Source organism: Erpetoichthys calabaricus, chromosome 8, assembly GCF_900747795.2.
Source record: "Erpetoichthys calabaricus chromosome 8, fErpCal1.3, whole genome shotgun sequence".
Classification (NCBI taxonomy): Eukaryota; Metazoa; Chordata; class Cladistia; order Polypteriformes; family Polypteridae; genus Erpetoichthys; species Erpetoichthys calabaricus.
Window position 1 is genome coordinate 62,558,450 of NC_041401.2, and position 22,689 is coordinate 62,581,138.

Below are 22,689 nucleotides of genomic sequence, written 5' to 3' on the forward strand. Positions count from 1 at the left end.
TCTCTTCAAAAGCTCAGGGGAGCTCCATCCTTCTCAGAGGTTTGGGTCCAAATAAGACACCAACATTCAGAGACGTGTTCCCGTTATATCTGTCCTGGCAGAATGGGCATGGTCAGTAGCCCTCAGGGGATGTCATCTCCAGGCTAAGAAGGAAGAAAAAAGAAACAAGCCTGTTAGCAGCGGCACCCCTTCTCACCCTTTTGGGTTATTAGATACCTGGGATGAGTCTTTGAGGTTTTTCTCAGAAGTACACGTGTAACAACACACACACTATGGTCTGAACTCGCATCAGAATGACTAAAAGTAAAGAATACTTCTGACTTGGCAGTCGCAGTCCCAGCAAGGCATTACTCAGACCCAGTGGTGTTTTTGACACCCTTCTGCAGAATAGTTTATTGGCTTAATATACTTGGGATGTGCAGCATTGTTCATAATGGCATTCTTCATTCCCTCCTTTGCTACTACATCCAGGGGGTCCAGAGTGTGTCCCATAACTAACCCTGCCCTTTTACTTAGCTTGTTGATTTGGTAGAACTATCTTTAAGGGATAATACCAGCCCAGCACACCACAATGTAACAATCACACTGACCATCACAGAGTTGTAGAACATGTAAAGGATGTCTCTACCCACATTAAAAGTGCACAGGCTCGTAAGAAAAAAGTCTGCTCTGCCCCTTCTTATATACTTCCTATTTGTTAGAAGACCAGACCATCCTGTCATTGATGTGGACCTCAAAATACTTGTAACAGTGCACCACCTCTTATTCTATGAATAGTGACTGGACCGGAAAAAATCAATAACTAGTTTCTTGGTTTTGCTGATGTTAGGTTGTAGACAATTATTTCTGCATCAAGACACAAAGTTCTCTAACTAACGTTAATACTGTGTCTCAACTCCTTATCAGTACACCCCAGTATGTGTGGAAATACAGTACCAGGAAAATGTCTGCAAGTGACATGGCCTGGTGTTGTATTTATAGTTTGAGGTGTACAAAGTAAAGAGCAAAGGAGCAAGGACATATCAGAAACACAGTCCTCCTACATAATGCAGTTAATTTAAATATGAAGAAAAAGAGAGAACCAAAGCTATTAAAACCATAGGGGAGCCAATCTGTAATCACTTTTGATTTCTGCTTTTTTTATCTCCTCTCTTTCACCAGTTTGCTTCTCAGTTGATGGTCTTTCTCATAAGTTTCATCAGCACAGTGTTTTGTGGACATCTTGGAAAAACAGAACTAGATGCAGTGGCACTCTCCACTACAGTAAGTGTTTCTATTCAATGCTTTCTTTATTTCACTTATGTGCTTAATAGTCAGAGAACGGATTTTATCTAACTTACTTATTTTAAATTTTTACTTGCTTTTTTATCTTATCTTCCAGGTAATAAATGTGATGGGTATTTCAATAGGAAGTGGCTTAGCTTCAGTGTGTGACACATTGATTTCTCAAGTAAGTAAATGATTTATCACTACTAAATTGTAACCTTTGAAATGAGCTGACATGACACACATGTGCCAGAAAACAGACCTATTGGGGTGGGTCACAGATCTAAGAATCTTTATTGTATATGACATCTTTTCCTGTTACCACTACTTTCATAAGTTTGGCCAACTATCCATTTACAGAACCACACTCATCAAATTTAAGGTTGCAGTGCCGGAGGCAGTTCCAGATTCATTAGCTGAAAGGCAGGTACCAACCCTGGACAGAGCATCCCTCCACTAATTTAAACTGTCCGTCTTTGGGATGTGGGAGTGAAACACTTAGACATGGCAGAGCATGCAAACTTCATGCAGACAGTAACTACGGGTGGATTTTAGAGCAGTACCCTGAAGTTGTGAGACAGCATATTTATCACAGTGTCACCATGCTGCATATTGTGGGAAATGTTAATTACTTAAAAATATTGTAGATAGATAGATAGATAGATAGATAGATAGATAGATAGATAGATAGATAGATAGATAGATAGATACTTTATTAATCCCAATGGGAGACAACTAATTTTGAGATAATAAAATAAATAGGACAGTTCTATCTAAATAGCCTAGGAAAGCATTAAGTATTCATAGACTGAGTATAACAATTTGGTAAAACTGAGTGGTTCTGAATTGTGTAGAAGGACACCAAAAGAAAAACTGGGAGAAAGAAAGTGTCACAAAGCAGAGTCTGAGTTTTTAGAATAGTGGCAATTTATATGAAGAATTTGAGACACTTTGACTCTTAGTCACTAGTATGGCCTGTAGGGGATGTCTCATGGACCCAAACCCTCAACACAATCTTACACAAACAGTCCCAGTGCAAATAAAATAGTTTTATTACACACTTTCTACAGGTTCCTTTCTTTTAACAGTACACAACTGCAGCACGAGTCTCTTCTCTCCTTCTTTTCCTCCACCTCCTCTCCAAACTTTGCCTTCCTGGGCCAAGTGAAGGGCTGTCTTTTAATGAGTGACCAGTGCTCACTGTTTCCTCAGAGAATCACTTCTGGATCTGATAGCATCACAACGGTTCTTGTACTGTCAGTTCCCAACAAGTCCCCCTGGCGGTCCCTAGAGTACCCAACCGTGCAGGCCCAAGGGACCACAACTCCCATTCTGCCCTGTGGGCGTCCATACTGGGGCTCACTAAATGGAATAATGCCACCCAATGTACAGATGGATGCTTAGCCCATAATGGCCAGTCACCCACTGTCCCATATTCTTAGCCTCCTGACCAGGAAAAAGACTGCCAGTCATCCCGGCTGCTTCCCCACACATGGTGTCCTTCCACAGTCACCCCCTGGAATGGAAGGGGGATATTGCAGTTCCTTCCTGACAGTCCTTTGTCATGGTTTCCTGGCCAGACAAGGGAGCAGGGTCCATCCCGGCTGGGACACCAGTCCGTCCATCACACTTGCTTCTGAGTCATCCATTTGGTGGTGCGACATAACTGAATGATTGATTAATCAAGAACTGTACTGTTTTAGATGCTACTGTTCCCTTCTCTTCACAGTACAAATATGATGTGGGCATAATCCTCACTCTTTTATATAAGAACTATTGGCTGTTCTATGACTACATATCATGAGTTTAAATTCATTCTCCACATTTTAAAGAAATGCAGTTCTATCACAATGTAACAATGTTTTGTTAAAAGTGAAACTCGAATGAAAAGCACTGTCTTGTATTCTCACCATAGCTGGAATTTTTAAAGACACAGGGAAGGGAAAGCCGCCTAAGGTTAAGGATCATGCGCCTTAAACCATCAATCAGGAGGTCATCTGCCTCTTTTTTGTTTTTTAATCTGCCATGATCCCTCTTTCTCTCCCTCTTACCAAAGACAGCATCTTGATCCCACATTTCTTACCTAGGGACATCATGCTGCCACTTGCCAGCTTGGAGTTCTTGAGTCTTCGGGGCCCCCACTCTTTTTCTCACTATCTCCCTGGTGCTCCCAAGGTGTCTACTGCCTCTTAATGATCTCTTCTTCACACATTGCTGCCAGTGTAGGTCTTTCTTACCTTGGCTAGACATCTTCAAAATCTTCTGCTGCCTTGTGAAATTTTGCCAGTGCCCTTTCCAGTGGTAACTCCTTGGCTACCAGGTACCCTATCACATAATAAAGAAAACTGAATTTGACTTCAACTTTAACCCAACACTGTTTTGGAAAATATCTAAATTCTGGAACAAGTTTGCAGAGAGAAATCTGTTGAGTCAATGCCACACACCTTAAAATGGCAATATATGATAAACTTGTCACATCATCTTACCCTCAGCTTTCAGCTTCTGTGGTAACATCTGAGGACATTTTCCTTGATCCTCAGCACATTCTCTGTCAATGCTGTCCTATGGAATTCTAGCTAGTCCTGGTTTCATTTATCTCTCAGGGTTACAGTTGGTTTGACTGAAGCTGGAAGAAAAGCAGGAGCTGGAGCTCTTATGATGAGAAATTGCAGTGTATGTCAAATTACATGACTGTGATGACTTTCCAGAATACTTGTACATTTCCAAAGAATTAAAAACATAATGTGCTGCCTGATGAAGCCGGTTTATGATGAAATTCTACATAAAATCAAATACACATCTGTGAGGAGTTGTGGCTCTTTAGAAATTGACATTTGTGAGACATAAGAAGACAACTGTGAGTCTGTAAATGTGCTTTGCTTTGATTTATTTGTAAATTCATGAAAGGAATAGCTCTGAGGCAAAATGTACAAAATAGCACTATTCATTATGGAGATACTGCACATTTCCATAAAAACATTTCACTGTGGCCAAAAAAGTAAAACATCTGTTCTTCCTTTCCAGACATATGGCAGTGGAAATCTTAAAAGAGTTGGGATCATCCTGCAGCAAGGGATTCTCATTTTACTGCTCTCCTGCTTCCCCTGCTGGGCCTTTCTAATAAACACTGAGTCTCTTCTGCGCCTTGCTCAACAAAACCCAGAAGTGATTAGGTGAGGCTTGGAGATTGTCATTGGCCTTTGTTGGCACCAGCAGTTTGCTAATGTCCTGTCAATAATGTAAAAAAGGTGGGAATGCTTGAAGGCAACTTTTCATTGATTTTATGGAAGAGGATGAAACTAAAATGCTTGTGTTTAATTTGCACTTCAACATAACAAGGAAGTAAACTGTGATGTGGGGAGCTGGAGCCCAAACCCACAGCATCTGGTGCAAGGCAGCAGTTAATCCAGGGATTGGCTTGGATTTGAACCTATTCTCCTGGAATTGTGAGATAACAACATCTGTTTTTAAATACCTGTAGTCTGCGTAGGATATAAAATCAAGAAAAATTTAAACCAAACAGTTATATTTTATTCAGTGTCCTCCTTACACAGGATGGCTCTTGGTTCCAAGTGTTCAAAATCAGTGCACAGAGAGAGCGATATCCACTGACATAGAACTTAAGAAATTAGAGAAGCGAGAGAGGACTGTTCGGTCCATTGGCTTGTTTGTTTAGCTAATCTGTCCCAATAGCTCATCTAGATACTTCTTAAAGGTTGTTGAGGTTTCTGCCTAAACTACATAAGTCGGTAGTTTGCTCCAGATACCTACAAGTCTTTGAGTAAAGTGCTTCCAGGCTTCAGCCTCCAATACACTTCTCCTTAATTTCCACTGGTATCTTTGAATGCGATTCACCATTTAGTCAAAAATTGTGCTGGATCGATCCACTGTACTGATTCCTTTGAGAATTTTGAAGACCTGGATTAGGTCACCATGCTAGTCTCTTCTGCTTGAAAGCAAACAGGTTTCATTTTCTGAGTCCTGGGATGCACTTGGTTGATCTCGTCTGCACAGCTTCAAGTGTTGCTCTGTCTTTTTTTTTTTGTAGTGTTGTGTTCAGAACTGCACACAAGATGTTTTCCTCACTAGTGCATTACATAGTCTGAGCATAATGTCCCTTGATTTCTAGTCAAGAGTTTTTATGATATAACCTAACATTTTATATGCATTTTTAATTGTTTCTGTATACTGCCTAGATGATGAGAACATTCTGTCAACCTAAACCCCTAAATTCTTTTCAGAATAATGTCGCTCATCTTGTATTTATAACTAACACTTCTTTTGCTTCCATGTAGTACTTTGCTCTTTTCTACATTAATCTGCATTTTCCAAATCTTTGCCCAGCTCAGGAGATTATCCAAATCTCCTGACTTCTTCATTTGAGACATAAATGAGAGTGGATCTAGAAAATCTGGAATAGAGTTGTGAATATCAACCATTAATAGCCTTTTTGTAGTTAACCCAACTGAGAGCCCCAAAGTGATAATCGCTTAGACCTGTTACTTCATTTATTTTGGATTATGTTGGTTTTATTAAAAGACCCACACATGAGGGATAGAGATAATGGGAAATGAAAATACCTGTCAACACAGGAGACGGCAGTCCTGTAAGGACTTCGGGAATGTCCAGTAATTTAAAATTTCATCCATCCTGTTGACTGCTGTAGCAGCTTCTCAGGCTCAGCAGGTTGTCCACTTCTTCGATCGATAGATAGATAGATAGATAGATAGATAGATAGATAGATAGATAGATAGATAGATAGATAGATAGATAGATAGATAGATAGATAGATAGATAGATAGATAGATAGATAGATACTTTATTAATCCCAATGGGAAATTCACATTAAATAATATTAAATTAAAGAATGATAATAATGCAGGTGAAAAACAGACAGTAACTTTGTATAATGTTAAATGTTAACGTTTACCCCCCCGGGTGGAATTGAAGAGTCACATAGTTTGGGGGAGGAACGATCTTCTCAATCTGTCAGTGGAGCAGGACAGTGACAGCAGTCTGTCGCTGAAGCTGCTCTTCTGTCTGGAGATGATACTATTTAGTGGATGCAGTGGATTCTCCATAATTGATAGGAGCCTGCTGAGCGCCCTTCGCTCTGCCACAGATGTTAAACTGCCCAGCTCTATGCCAACAATAGAGCATGACAATGATGCCATAATGGTGTTCCCAAAATAAGGAGGTGCCATATGCCTTATACTGATGCACTGCTAGAGTAACATAATACTTACTACATTGTCATTTATAATATCATACTATGCCTGTGATAAAATGACCTGCTAGTGGTATTACAATGATGGTGAAGGCACAATAACTGTGCAGTTGTCCCTATATTAGTCAAGGACTTTTTTATCCATTGCCATAATTATAATGATGATATTAAGCTGTGAATATTGCCATGAAGAAAATCACACTGCTATGTTACCATTGCTGTGATGAGGATTATAGTGTGTGGGAAGCAGCCCGGACACAGACAGACGGACATCATTTAAAAGTCCAACACACATTTATTTAATGATTAAAGTGCACAAACTCAGTGCCGCAGCACCAATCACCCCCAAAGTCCAGGCCTCTTTCCACACTGCCTTTCCGCTCTTCAGGCTGCCTCTTTTCTCTCCCAGATCTCATCCTCTTCCACCCGACTCCAGCCCTGAATGAAGGGAGGCGGCCCCTTTTATTATCCCCTGGATGTGCTCCAGGTGTGCTCTGGCAATCTTCCACCGACACGCCCCAGTGTGGCGGAAATGCCGGCTGTATCCCCGGAAGCACTCCGGGTGTCCCTGCTCCTCTTCCCCCCAGCACTTCCTGGTGTGATGGAAGTGCTGAGGTCCAGGGCTCTCCAGGCATTGGGGCGCCCCCTGGCGGTGACCACAGGCCCCTACAGGGTTGGGCTTCACAGCCCTGTACCCGTGGCCCCCAACACAACCAGGGCGGACACCCCTTCGTGGTCTGGAGGAGGCGCAGGCCCTCCTCCGGTGTTCCTGGGCGTCCCGGCTGGGTACCACCCCCAGCCGCGTGCCACAAGTGCCATGCTGGTCCCTGTCATGATACTGAAAATGATAAGCATGGGTCATTATTTTTGAGAGGTGTTGTTAGGACAGAGGACACCATTGTTGTTATGCTGTATTAACACTTCACTTCATTCATTAACACTTGAATTCATCAAGACTCATGCGAGGCTCCTGTTTATAGACTTGTCAGCAGCTTTAATTCCATCCAACCCTATCTTTATGCAGAGAGGTTTATTAAAGATTTTAATTCAGACTTTAGTTTACTAGGCAGGCTAATTGACTTTTAACAGAGGGGACTCAGTGAGAAAGTAAATGGTTATCTGTCTGACACACTGCCCTCATCCACTCCCTAGCACTTATGGAGACTTAATAATTATCTTTGGCATGAACAATGTACAATGTCTTAGATATATCTCAGACCTCAATGTTACTTTTTTGAGCCTTTTACATATATTCTTGGCCATTTATCAACCACTGATGTCTTACTTTAAAGCACTGTTCACTATTGGATCAGCTCCCCTTCTCAGCTGATAAACTTTGCAGTTTGGATCACAAGGCACTTCCTTACTGCTCCAGGTACTCTAAATATTTACTTTATTAATAATTTCAATCACTCTAGATATAAAGACAAAGTATAGGAAGGTCAAAACAACTTGGTATATATTATAAACCAAATAGTGCACAATAAATACACAGGTGTAAATGGAAACAAACTAAATGAAAAAATGCTGGTTTCTTTTGTCATTTGCATCTTGTTGGTAATAAGGAGCAATTAAAAACCAAGACTACAGCTGTTTAAGACTAAAATAAGCAATAAGGGTTCAAAATTTTAACGAGCGAGACAACTAAAGTGAAGCAGAAGTGTTACTTGACCAATAAGTGCTTCTTATTAAGCAATTGGGTTGGAACAAAAACCTGCAGCCACTGCGGCCCTTTAGGACTGAATCTGCCCACCCTGATTTAGGGTATTACACACCTTTGACTGGCTGGCTGTGAATATAATGGATGTCTTCGCTCAAACTCTTTGATTGGTTTAAGTATGTCCACTCCTCTTCCTTTAACAAACTGTAAACCAATTTGGCAATTTCTGGTCCCAGGCGCACATTTGTTAGCATAATGAATGCATAATATTAATAAATACCAACAAATAAAAATATATTTCAGCCAATTTTGTTTTTTTTCTACAATGTCACCAAATTGCAATGAAATCAAAGTCTTTAGATTTTGTGGTGTCCAGTTTTTTACTGGGAGGATTACCCCTAAATATTGATATACAGTAATCCCTCACTTATCGCGGGAGATAGGTTCAAAGGCTGACTGCGATAACTGAATTTCCGCGAAGTAGGGACACCATATTTATTTAATTATTTAACGTGTATTTGGACGTTTTTAAACCCTCCCTGTATTGTTTACAACCCACCATTTACTCTAGTAATAACAGGGACAACTGCTAATCAATATGAAATCAGTAGATAAGTTTACACTTACTGTATAGCGAAGTACACGTAGCAGCTTGTAGGCGGTCATGACGTCGTCGACCTTGTTGCAAAGATTCCTAAAGCAGATTCCATCCAGACTACTGCCTTATCACGTCCACTTGCAACTTGTTTTGCACCCTGGTTAAAGGACACTGCGGCCGTAGATCTTATATGCTTTTTCTCCTTTTTAAATAAAAAGAATCGGTGTCCTGCAGTGGTGTAGCTGTTCCCTTCCTTCAACATATCCAAAACTTTTACCTTTTCTGCAATCATTTGCATCTTCTGTTGGTGCCTGGACATGGCCCCTGCAGCAGTAGCACGTTAATGCTGAATGAGTGAGATGAGACTTCCTGGTTAATGCAACACTCCGTCGCTGAGCCAATCAGCAGCACACAGGAACTTAACTGCGTGCTCTGATTGGGTAGCATCTCTTGTATGAAATCAACTAGGCAAACCAACTGAGGAAGCAAGTAAAAAGACCCATTGTCTGCAGAAACCCGCGAAGCAGCGAAAAATCCGCGTTATATATTTAGATATGCTTACATATAAAATCCGCGAAGTCGTGAATCCGCGAAAAGTGAACCGCGAAGTAGCGAGGGATTACTGTATATATATATATCAAAATGTTCCTTCTTAGAAGACACCTACTGACCTAGATGCACTATCTTGCCAAATTTTAACTTTTTAACTAAATGGGTAATAGTGTGTTTGTTGGTGAGTTAGTGAGTGAGACAGTTAAACAGTCTAATGCCTTCTCTTTTCCTCCCCCTGCAGAGCGGGAGACTGGCAGCCATTGCACCCCTGACATCACTTTTGTTGACTACCCTCTTGGACCCACCCGTTCTTACCGGGATTATTTAAAAACACAGGACATTGCCATTTTGAATCAGTTATATTTTGAACTTGTGTCTTAAAAGATATTGTTTTATCATTTCTGAAAACTATTTATTTTTTTCTTTGCAATTATATGGGGTCAGCTTTTATCATTGTTTGTGCTTTCGCTACAATAAATATATATACACAAAAGAACAAACAGGTATTTATACCTCCATCCATCCATCCATCCTCTTCCGCTTATCCGAGGTCGGGTCGCGGGGGCAGCAGCTTGAGCAGAGATGCCCAGACTTCCCTGTCCCTGGCCACTTCTTCTAGCTCTTCCGGGAGAATCCCAAGGCGTTCCCAGGCCAGCCGAGAGACATAGTCCCTCCAGCGTGTCCTGGGTCTTCCCCGGGGCCTCCTCCCGGTTAGACGTGCCCGGAACACCTCACCAGGGAGGCGTCCAGGAGGCATCCTGATTAGATGCCCGAGCCACTTCATCTGACTCCTCTCGATGCGGAGGAGCAGCGGCTCTACTCTGAGCCCCTCCCGGATGACTGAGTTTCTCACCCTATCTTTAAGGGAGAGCCCAGACACCCTGTGGAGGAAACTCATTTCAGCCACTTGTATTCGCGATCTCGTTCTTTCGGTCACTACCCATAGCTCATGACCATAGGTGAGGGTAGGAACATAGATCGACTGGTAAATTGAGAGCTTCGCCTTGCGGCTCAGCTCCTCTTTCACCACGACAGACCGATGCAGAGCCCGCATTACTGCAGATGCCGCACCGATCCGCCTGTCGATATCACACTCCATTCTTCCCTCACTCGTGAACAAGACCCCGAGATACTTGAACTCCTCCTCTTGGGGCAGGATCTCGCTACCAACCCTGAGAGGGCACTCCACCCTTTTCCGGCTGAGAACCATGGTCTCGGATTTGGAGGTGCTGATTCCCATCCCAGCCGCTTCACACTCAGCTGCGAACCGATCCAGAGAGAGCTGAAGATCACGGTCTGATGAAGCAAACAGGACAACATCATCTGCAAAAAGCAGTGACCCAATCCTGAGTCCACCAAACCGGAGCCCCTCAACGCCCTGGCTGCGCCTAGAAATTCTGTCCATAAAAGTTATGAACAGAATTGGTGACAAAGGGCAGCCCTGGCGGAGTCCAACTCTCACTGGAAACGGGTTCGACTTACTGCCGGCAATGCGGACCAAGTTCTGGCACCGATCGTACAGGGACTGAACAGCCCTTATCATGGGGTCCGGTACCCCATACTCTCGGAGTACCCCCCACAGGATTCCCCAATGGATACGGTCGAATGCCTTTTCCAAGTCCACAAAACACATGTAGACATGTAGACCCTGCTAAGGGTGTAGAGCTGGTCCGCTGTTCCGCGACCAGGACGAAAACCACACTGTTCCTCCTGAATCCTCCTCTCCAGGACCCCCGAATAGACTTTTCCAGGGAGGCTGAGGAGTGTGATCCCTCTGTATTTGGAACACACCCTCCGGTCCCCTTTCTTAAAGAGGAGGACCACCACCCCGGTCTGCCAATCCAGAGGCACTGTCCCTGATGTCCATGCAATGTTGCAGAGGCGTGTCAACCAAGACAGTCCTACAACATCCAGAGCCTTGAGGAACTCCGTGCGTATCTCATCCACCCCGGGGGCCCTGCCACCAAGGAGTTTTTTGACCACCTCGGTGACCTCAGTCCCAGAGATGGGGGAGCCCACCTCTGAGTCCCCAGGCTCTGCTTCCTCATTGGAAGGCATGTTAGTGGGATTGAGGAGGTCTTAGAAGTACTCCCCCCACCGACCCACAACGTCCCGAGTCGAGGTCAGCAGCGCACCATCACCACCATATACAGTGTTGACACTGCACTGCTTCCCCCTCCTGAGACGCCGGACGGTGGACCAGAATCTCCTCGAAGCCGTCCGAAAGTCGTTCTCCATGGCCTCCCCAAACTCCTCCCACGTCCGAGTTTTTGCCTCAGCAACCACCAAAGCCGCATTCCGCTTGGCCTGCTGGTACCTATCAGCTGCCTCCAGAGTCCCACAGGACAAAAGGGTTCTGTAGGACTCCTTCTTCAGCTTGATGGCCTCCCTCACCGCCGGTGTTCACCAACGGGTTCGGGGATTGCCGCCACGACAGGCACCGACTACCTTACGGCCACAGCTCCGGTCAGCCGCCTCAACAATAGAGGCACGGAACATGGCCCATTCGGACTCAATGTCCCCCACCTCCCTCGGGATGTGGTCAAAGTTCTGCCGGAGGTGGGAGTTGAAGCTATTTCTGACAGGGGGCTCTGCCAGACGTTCCCAGCAGACCCTTACAACACGTTTGGGCCTACCAGGCCTGACCGGCATCCTCCCCCACCATCGAAGCCAACTCACCACCAGGTGGTGATCAGTTGACAGCTCTGCCCCTCTCTTCACCCGAGTGTCCAAGACATGTGGCCGCAAGTCCGATGACACGACCACAAAGTCGATCATCGAACTGAGGCCTAGGGTGTCCTGGTGCCAAGTGCACATATGAACACCCCTATGCTTGAACATGGTGTTCATTATGGACAATCCGTGACGAGCACAGAAGTCCAATAACAAAACACCGCTCGTGTTCAGATCGGGGGGGCCATTCCTCCCAATCACGCCCTTCCAGGTCTCACTGTCATTGTCCACGTGAGCATTGAAGACTCCAAGCAGAACGAGGGAGTCCCCAGAAGGTATGCCCTCTAGCACCCCCTCCAGGGACTCCAAAAAGGGTGGGTACTCCGAACTGCTGTTCGGTGCATACGCACAAACAACAGTTAGGACCTGTCCCCCCACCCGAAGGCGGAGGGAGGCAACCCTCTCGTCTACCGGGGTTAACCCCAATGAACAGGCTTCAAGTCGGGGGGCAATAAGTATACCCGCTCCCGTTCGGCGCCTCTCACCGGGGGCAACTCCAGAGTGGTAGAGAGTTCAGCCCCTGTCAAGGAGATTGGTTCCAGAGTCCAAGTTGTGTGTCGAGGTGAGTCCGACTATATCTAGCCGGAACCTCTCAACCTTGCGCACTAGCTTAGGCTCCTTCCCCTTCAGAGAGGTGACATTCCACGTCCCAAGAGCCAGCTTCTGTAGCCGAGGATCGGACCGCCAAGGTCCCCACCTTCGCCCACCACCCAACTCACACTGCACCCAACCTCCTTGGCCCCTCTCATAGGTGGTGAGCCCATGGGAAGGGGGACCCACGTTGCCTCTTTGGGCTGTGCCCGGCTGAGCCCCATGGGTGCAGGCCTGGCCACCAGGCTCTCGCCATCGAGCCCCACCTCCAGGCCTGGCTCTAGAGGGGGGCCCCGGTGACCCACGTCCGGGCAAGGGAAAACGGCGTCCAAAGTTTTCATTCATCATAGAAGGTTTGAACTGCTTTTTGTCTCATCCCTCACCTAGGACCAGTTTGCCTTGGGTGGCTCTACCAGGGGCATAAAGCCCCAGACAACAGAGCTCCTAGGATCATTGGGACACACAAACCCCTCCACCACGATAAGGTGGCGGTTAAAGGAGGGGGGTATTTATACCTGTGCCTGTATATATGGTGTTAGAATGCCCATTAAGATTTATATACCTTGTTTACTCATCTTTATCACATTTGTCAACCCGATATAAAATTCAGAGGCATACTACTACATGCTAGGTCTGCATGCTATACTAGTTCATATCTTTTCATTAATATATTCAGATTTTTGTTGCTATTGTGTGAATTTTTTCAGGTCTTAACTTTTTTTTGCTGGGCCTCTGCAATGTATACAAAATGTTTGTAGATTTGATTTTAAAAGTCTACTTACTTACTGCTAGAGGAAGAGACCTGTGAGCAAGAAGTCAAGATATCCCTTCCTCAGAGTTTTTCTGTTTTCTCTTGTGTTTCAGGCTTACCCAGATGTATGTGAAGATTTTCATGCCATCTCTTCCAGTAAGTGTGTGAAATGCATGGAAAACTGTCGGAGTGGGGTTAGTGGTGGGCAGTGGCAGATGGTGAAAAAAAATTGGGTGGAGTTGCAGTTTTTATGGGTGGGTGGGGGGCAAACTGAAGAAGCACTTCATAGCTCAGGAGAAAAGAAAAGAAAACACACACACACACACACACACACATACATACTGTTATGTTGCTTACACACTGCCCAGTAGCACTACTTGAATGTAAATATTGCCCTCCTTTTCATCAGGCCTGAAATTTTCTCAGTTACTTTCTGATTAACTTGAGTCATTTCAGTCACCATTCACTTTTCTATTGACAACATAGCCAGTGCATTCAGCCTCTTCTGAGTCATGGTGTTTCTGGGAAAGGTTTTATGTACTTTGAAAAGCTTCTTAATATGTAGAAAAATATGTAAATGTCTAATGTTTGATAGGCTGCAGGACACCAACAGATTAAGAGTATGAAATTTAGGCTTCTTAATGGGTGGCAGATGAACAATTAAAAAAAAATGCATATTTTCAAAGGCACAACAGAAACTGAACATATTTACTTCATATCACGTCACGTGCCATCAATTGTTCGTAATGCAAAGTTAATATAACCCACATCTTGCTTAAAACAACATGTTTAAAAGTTTGAAATTCTGAAAAGTTACACAAGTTCCATTAGCAATATTGAAATTACACTTTTTTTGTTTGCTTTTTGTACTTTTGGCAAAATAAACACCTTCTTGTTTTTTTAAGTAAGTAAGTAAAAGATTATTTATAAAGTGCCTATCACAGACAAAAGTTACAAAGAGCTGAATAATCAAACATAGAATGAAATATTAAAATCCGAGCAATGACAATATGAGAAACATCCACAGAAAACAGAGCTACCCAAATGCCAGTCCAAACAAATGTGATTTTTTTTTTAATTACGTTAGAAAATGTATGCATGGCACAGAGTGTTCTGGGGGGTCAAAGTTCGTTTTGTACAATTTCTGAAGTTCCCTTAAATACAGTGGCAGGCATTCTCAAGGTGCTTTTTCAATACTCCATCGAGAGAGGCAACAAAATCCACCAACCCATGGAAAGTCCCAGTCTTATCGGAGCTCTCACTCTCATCATGACCACGTAAAGCCAATTTGAATGCTCTACAAAATTTCAATCAATTATTCTGAACAGGTTATGTCAATTGTTGGACACCTCTTTGTTGTGCCTTCTAATTCCAGTCCTATACGCTTTATCTAGCTGTTCAGCAATAATAAAAATTAGTCAAAATTTAGTCTAGATAACTGTGGCTACTTTTATGCTGCTTGCATTTTTCAGGAAGATATTTTAGGTGCTGTACTAGGGGGCTCCGCCCCCTGCTCGCTTCGCTCGCCAACCCCTGGTGTTGGGAAATTACAAAAGCGTGATGTATGAATGAGATATAGCATAGTGTGAAGGTGTAGATGACGCAGATAGGAAGCAAACAATAAAGTGTTTGGCACAGTGTAAAGGTTTATTGGAAAATTTCTTTGTAAACAACATTAGTAGTAAAGATGGTGTCTTGTCCTTGAATGAGTTTTCCTTGGCATGGAGCATTTATGACCTTAACTTTAACGTCAGATGAACGTCGAAGTTGTGAGAAGGCCACATAAAGTTGTCCATGTACAAAAACGGGCTCATATAGGTAGATGCCAACCTTGTGCATGGTTTGTCCTTGTGATTTGTTGATGGTCATGGCAAAGGCAGGTTTAATGGGGAATTGTCTCCGTTTAAGTGTAAAAGGTAATTCCAGGTCAGAACTTGTTAGGTCAATTCTAGGAATTAGAACAGTATTGTTAGCATGTGATCCTGTAAGAACTGTTGCTTGAATAACATTGTGTGTTATGGTGTAGACAACTAAACGTGTACCATTGCATAAACCCTGTTTAGTGTTAAGGTTTCTTAATAGCATGAGTATTGTTCCGTTTTTAAGGCTAAGACTGTGTTGTGGTAATCCGGCTGGGTTAATAGTGTTCAAATATGCTAAGGGAAAATTAAGATGGTCATTGTCGTCATCAGAGTCAACTTTGTCAGAGCTTAGAAAGAGGTGTGACTCTCCAGGAAGTAATGAAATGACCTGGTTATTAATGTGATCAACAGTAATATTTTTTGGACATAATATACTTCGTTGTGTTAAAAGGGGCATTTGGTCTAATGAGACCGCTGTTCCAAATATCTCCGTAAGTAAGTCGTCGCAGATGAAGGGTTGAGGTATTGTAATAATATCTGGGTGAAGTCCATCTGTATTGGTGAGTGTACAATGTTCTAGTTGTAATAACCAATTGTTATATTCGGGATCTGGAAATCGCATGTTTTGTACCAAGTGTATCTTTAGAAAGCAATGTAAATTGTTCGCGTAACATTTTTTGTTCCGCGGTTTTAGAAGCGCGCCGAGGTGAAGTTTTTTTTTTGATGCGGGTTCGTGTTTGTGGTCCCGTTACTCGAGCCGTCTAGTTTTGTATCCGTGATCGTGAATTGATGACTTGTTTGATCTTTATCGTTAGGAATATGGATAAGTAATAAGTAGGGTCGAACTCACTGTTAATATGCGGACTGTTCGTTTCTTCATATTATCACCAATCAGGTCTCGTGCCTGTATATGTATTGTAGTTCAGTCTCTTGTTGTTTATGTATGATGTCGTCGCGTATTTTAAGGTGGACTGAATAATAGCTGAGCGCATGGCATGTGGAGCAATAGGTAAGCACTGTCTAAAATCTACTCCTAATAAAAGTACCTTTCCTCCAAAGGGAATATTATTATTCATCAACGCAATGCCAATTGTCTGCGTATTTTAAGGTGGACTGAACAATAGCTGAGCGCATTGTAAGTGGAGTAATAGTTAAGCACTGTCTAAAATCTACTCCTAATAAAAGTACCTTTCCCGCAAAGGGAATATTATTATTCATCAACGTTTGTAGAAGTTTATCAATGGTGTTGAGTAAGTGACTGGATGCCATTGTACATTCATCTATAATTAATAGTGTGGCAAGACGGATGTCACGTGCATTGTTACTGTGCATTGTCATAGTGGATACCGATGTTTCTGTGATTGGGACCGGTATTTGGAATAAGGAGTGACATGTGTTTTTGGAGCCGAGACATTTTTTCTTCCGCGGTTTCAGAAGCGCTTTGTAGGTGCCGACGTGATTTGTGCATATTTGCGTTCTTGATTTGTTTCAGGGTGCACTGTTCCAATGCGATGTAATATTTGTCCACATACGCGAAAGCAGTATGGGTCATTGCCTTTTGGTGATCTGATATTTACTCCGGTAGAGGCAAAATCAAATGAACTATTGTAGGATGTAATGCAGTTCATAAAGTTTTTACTTTCAGGTACTTCGTTAGTTAGAAGCTTCTGTAGATATGCAGGATATGAATGTAAAGGAGGCAGTGTAATTTGACTTTTTTGACAACAACGTGTAAATTCATTACTTGTATTGCCATTTGTTTCTTCAGGGAAGTTAAGTGAATGACAATGATTGCAAATGACATTCATTAATCCCAATGAATTTTCATGAAAAGTGGACTTATTATTGAACGCGTTGTCAGCTAACTGGCGCAATCGTTAGTGTGGTCGTGGGTCTGACTCGTCCTTTTTGTGTATGTTTCGCGTGCTATGTCCGTAGTCTGTCCCGTTTCATGTCCAATGGGCTTTGTGTGGCGCTCACGGCTTGTTTTTTTTTTTTTTGTGCTGGGGGCTTGTTGCCTGAGTTTTTATTTATTTTAGTGGAGGGGGTGTTTGTGTGTCGTGGGGCTGAATCGTCCTTTTTGTGTGCGAACCGTTTCGTGTGCTATGTGTGCCTGCGTGTGACTCCTTTGTTTTTGGTGTTCTAGGGGCGCGTGGCCTCATTTCTTATTTCAGTTACTGGAGGGGGGCTTTGGGTGTCGTGGGTCTCAATCCTCTTCTTTGTGTGTGTCCCGTTTCGTGTGCAATGGCTTAGTGCGTTTACGTTGCATTCCATCCGGCCGGTTTCCGTTGCTTGGGGGGGGGGGGGGGGGGGGGGTTTGTGGGGCGCCTGTGCAGTACGTCTTTTGTGGCCACGGCCCATGGCCGGATGTCCTTGCGTCCATCCGGTTTACCATTCTCAGTTAGCAATGGCTTAGTGCGTTTACGTTGCATTCCATCCGGCCGGTTCCCGTTGCTTGGTGGGGTTTGTGGGGCGCCTGCGCAGTACGTCTTTTATGGCCACGGCCCATGGCCGGATGTCCCTGCGTCCATCCGGTTTACCATTCTCAGTTAGTAATATGGATTAGGTGGTTCACAGCTAATTGGAGGATCAGCCTCAAGAACCATGGACCCAGAGATATCCAACATCCTAGCCAGAGGATCAGCTTTAAACAACTAGCCAGCCCAGCAAGTCACAACTGCAGAGTCATCTGTAAGGACCGTGGCATCAGCCACCCTGATTCCAACTCACCAAGGAACAGATTTGGATGTGCATACTGCTTCGATTCCTCTGTAAGCAGGATGTGGGTTACTAGACCACAGATGGTGTGTCACTTGCTCACAGGTTCCTCTAACAAACACTTCGTTATCTGCCCTCAGTACCCTCACAGCTGTCCTTCTCAGTTCCTGGTACAGACTGGAGTTGCCATCAAGCCGTGAGCTGCGACTCCTGTTAATGATATTCAAAATGCCCTGCAAGACGAAACACCTCCTTCTAGGAACACTGATAACATCAACACAACCCTCAGCAACCTTCAGGTCTCCCACATCACATTAGGATCAGCAATCACAACCAAGTTCCTACATTCCTCACACAAAACTGCATGCAAACTTGTTGGAAACAGCTTGATTTTGGAGTCTGGGCAGGTCCAGCCTCATCCATATTACTAACTGAGAATGGTAAACCGGATGGACGCAGGGACATCCGGCCATGGGCCGTGGCCACAAAAGACGTACTGCGCAGGCCCCCCACACACCCCCCCCCCCCCCCAAGCAATGGAAACTGGCCGGATGGAATGCAACGTAAACGCACGAAGCCATTGCACACGAAACGGGACACACACAAAGAAGAGGATTGAGACCCATGACACCCAAAGCCCCCCTCCAGTAACTGAAATAAGAAATGAGGCCACGTGCCCCTAGAACACCAAAAACAAAGGAGTCACACGCAGGCACACATAGCACACGAAACGGTTCGCACACAAAAAGGACGATTCAGCCCCACGACACACAAACACCCCCTCCACTAACAGAAATAAAAACTCAGGCAACAAGCCCCCAGCACACAAAAAAAAACAAGCCGCGAGTGCCACACAAAGCCCATTGGACACGAAACGGGACAGACTACGGACATAGCACGCGAAACGTACACAAAAAGGACGATTCAGACTCACGACCACACTAACGATTGCGCCAGTTAGCTGACAACGTGTTCAATAATAAGTCCACTTTTCATGAAAATTCATTGGGATTAATGAATGTCATTTGCAATCATTGTCATTCACTTAACTTCCCTGAAGAAACAAATGGCAATACAAGTAATGAATTTACACGTTGTTGTCAAAAAAGTCAAATTACACTGCCTCCTTTACATTCATATCCTGCATATCTAGAGAAGCTTCTAACTAACGAAGTACCTGAAAGTAAAAACTTTATGAACTGCATTACATCCTATAATAGTTCATTTGATTTTGCATCTACCGGAGTAAATATCAGGTCACCAAAAGGCAATGACCCATACTGCTTTTGCGTATGTGGACAAATATTACATCGCATTGGAACAGTGCACCCTGAAACAAATCAAGAACGCAAATATGCACAAATCACGTCGGCACCTACAAAGCGCTTCTGAAACCGCGGAAGAAAAAATGTCTCGGCTCCAAAAACACATGTCACTCCTTATTCCAAATACCGGTCCCAATCACAGAAACATCTGTATCCACTATGACAATGCACAGTAACAATGCACGTGACATCCGTCTTGCCACACTATTAATTATAGATGAATGTACAATGGCATCCAGTCACTTGCTCAACACCATTGATAAACTTCTACAAACGTTGATGAATAATAATATTCCCTTTGCGGGAAAGGTACTTTTATTAGGAGGAGATTTTAGACAGTGCTTAACTATTACTCCACTTACAATGCGCTCAGCTATTGTTCAGTCCACCTTAAAATACGCAGACAATTGGCATTGCGTTGATGAATAATAATATTCCCTTTGGAGGAAAGGTACTTTTATTAGGAGTAGATTTTAGACAGTGCTTACCTATTGCTCCACATGCCATGCGCTCAGCTATTATTCAGTCCACCTTAAAATACGCGACGACGTCATACATAAACAACAAGAGACTGAACTACAATACATATACAGGCGCGAGACCTGATTGGTGATAATACGAAGAAACGAACAGTCCGCATATTAACAGTGAGTTCGATCCTACTTATTACTTATCCATATTCCTAACGATAAAGATCAAACAAGTTATCAATTCACGATCACGGATACAAAACTAGACGGCTCGAGTAACGGGACCACAAACACGAACACGCATCAAAAAAAAAACTTCACCTCGGCGCGCTTCTAAAACCGCGGAACAAAAAATGTTACGCGAACAATTGGCATTGCTTTCTAAAGATACACTTGGTACAAAACATGCGATTTCCAGATCCCGAATATAACAATTGGTTATTACAACTAGAACATTGTACACTCACCAATACAGATGGACTTCACCCAAATATTATTACAATTCCTCAACCCTTCATCTGCAACGACTTACTTACGGAGATATTTGGAACAGCGGTCTCATTAGACCAAATGCCCCTTTTAACACAACGAAGTATATTATGTCCAAAAAATATTACTGTTGATCACATTAATAACCAGGTCATTTCATTACTTCCTGGAGAGTCACACCTCTTTCTAAGCTCTGACAAAGTTGACTCTGATGACGACAATGACCATCTTAATTTCCCCTTAGCATATTTGAACACTATTAACCCAGCCGGATTACCACAACTAGGGATGGGAATCGAAAACTGGTTCTTGTTGAGAACCGGTTCCCACTGTTTCAATTCCTTGGAATTGTTTTCCATTTTTGCAAATGATTCCCCTATCGATTCCAGTCGCCTCGAATGACGTCACCATGTTGCGTAGCGTCATTTACCCAGCAGGAAACATGGCGCCTAAGCGGCACAAGCGCTCAAAAGTTTGGTTATACTTTACGAGAAAGGATGACAACAGGGCAACTTGCAATACTTGCAAAGTAGATATTTCATCAAAGGGAGGAAACGCTACGAATATGCAAAAGCATTTGCTCACAAAACACGCGATAACCTTATCGTGTTTTTGATCCGCTCCGGACTAGTGAATCTCAACCCAGCAGCAGCGGTAACGTTTGCACGTCCTCTCCCGTTAATACGGCAGGTAACTAATCAACTAACATTGCATTTTATGTTAGCGTGATTTGCCTTATTGCAAAACCTGCTATTACTGTGCATTGCATTTAGATGACCATGACGAGAGAGACAGACAGAGTCTGGCTGGCTCAGATGCTGGCAGTTCTCACTGCAGTCTATCGGTAGCTTCTCCTTTCACAGAGGCGGGGAAAAGTAAAATTTCCTTCCTGAAAAAGCAGATATGCTTATATTTCTGCAAAAGAATTGTTAATTCTCCATAGTTGATGGTTGCAGAATTGCACAGTGCACAGTTCCATTGGACTTGAGTTGATTGTATTTGTTGCTGGCTGATGTAGTTTTATTTTTGAGTGCTCAGCTCATATATACTTTTAAAAAGGAGAGTGTAAATCGATAGGAGAATCGATAAAGAATCGAATTGTTAAACAGAATCGAAAATGGAATCGGAATCGTGAAAATCTTATCAATTCCCATCCCTAACCACAACACAGTCTTAGCCTTAAAAATGGAACAATAATCATGCTATTAAGAAACCTTAACACTAAACAGGGTTTATGCAATGGTACACGTTTAGTCGTCTACACCAGGGGTAGGCAACGTCGGTCCTGGAGTGCCACAGTATGTGCAGGTTTTTGTTCCAACCCAGTTCCTTAACGAGAACCCAATTATTGCTGATGAAGCACATATTGCTTAAGTGACATTTTAATGCTTCATTTTAGTGGTCTCGCTTGTTAAGGTTCTCCACCCTTAATTGCTTATTTCAATCTTAAACTGCTGCATTCAGTGTTTTAATTGCTCCTTATTAGCAATAAGATGTAAAACAGGGGTAGGCAATGTCGGTCCTGGTGAGCCGCAGTGGCTACAGGTTTTCATTCCAACCCAATTGCTTAATTAGAAACCAATCATTGCCAATCTCAGACCTTATTTAATTTTATGGCTTGTTAGTCTGTGCAATGTAAGGCTTTTATATCGTAGATTTTTTTCCTTTCCAAGGATATCATCCAAATGATTTGAAGCCTAAAACAGATCATTTTCAGTCTGTCACATTTTTCCATTAAGTGTTTTATTAAATCAAACCGTGCATGATGAACACACACAGATGTAATTGGGGAAAAAAGCTAGTTGGAGAACCGCTGGCTGCTTTGTCTTTTACATCTTATTGCTAATAAGGAGCAATTAAAACACTGAATGCAGCAGTTTAAGATTGAAATAAGCAATTAAGGTTGGAGAACCTTAACAAGCGAGACAACTAAAATGAAGCATTAAAATGTCACTTAAGCAATATGTGCTTCATCAGCAATAATTGAGTTCTCGTTAAGGAACTGGGTTGGAACAAAAACCTGCACATACTGTGGCACTCCAGGACCGACGTTGCCTACCCCTGGTCTACACCATAACACACAATGTTATTCAAGCAACAGTTCTTACAGGATCACATGCTAACAATACTGTTCTAATTCCTAGAACTGACCTTACAAGTTCTGACCTGGAATTACCTTTTACACTTAAACGGAGACAATTCCCCATTAAACCTGCCTTTGCCATGACCATCAACAAATCACAAGGACAAACCATGCACAAGGTTGGCATCTACCTATCTGAGCCCGTTTTTGTACATGGACAACTTTATGTGGCCTTCTCACAACTTCGACGTTCATCTGACGTTAAAGTTAAGGTCATAAATGCTCCATGCCAAGGAAAACTCATTCAAGGACAAGACACCATCTTTACTACTAATGTTGTTTACAAAGAAATTTTCCAATAAAC

The 22,689-nt window shown here is 43.2% G+C and overlaps 2 protein-coding genes across 2 annotated transcripts in view; one reads left to right on the top strand and one right to left on the bottom strand.

Moving 5' to 3' along the window:
• nxn (nucleoredoxin) overlaps positions 1-22,689 on the bottom strand; it is a 337,134-nt gene that overhangs the window by 253,054 nt on the left and 61,391 nt on the right. The window lies entirely within an intron of this gene.
• The window catches only part of LOC114655548 (multidrug and toxin extrusion protein 1-like), a 276,585-nt gene that overhangs the window by 29,720 nt on the left and 224,176 nt on the right, over positions 1-22,689 (top strand). Inside the window, exons 2-5 of the mRNA XM_051930853.1 lie at positions 1,162-1,263; positions 1,382-1,450; positions 4,291-4,439; positions 13,492-13,534. Of these exons, the coding sequence (XP_051786813.1) occupies positions 1,162-1,263; positions 1,382-1,450; positions 4,291-4,439; positions 13,492-13,534 (363 nt within the window). The remainder of the gene's footprint in view (positions 1-1,161; positions 1,264-1,381; positions 1,451-4,290; positions 4,440-13,491; positions 13,535-22,689) is intronic.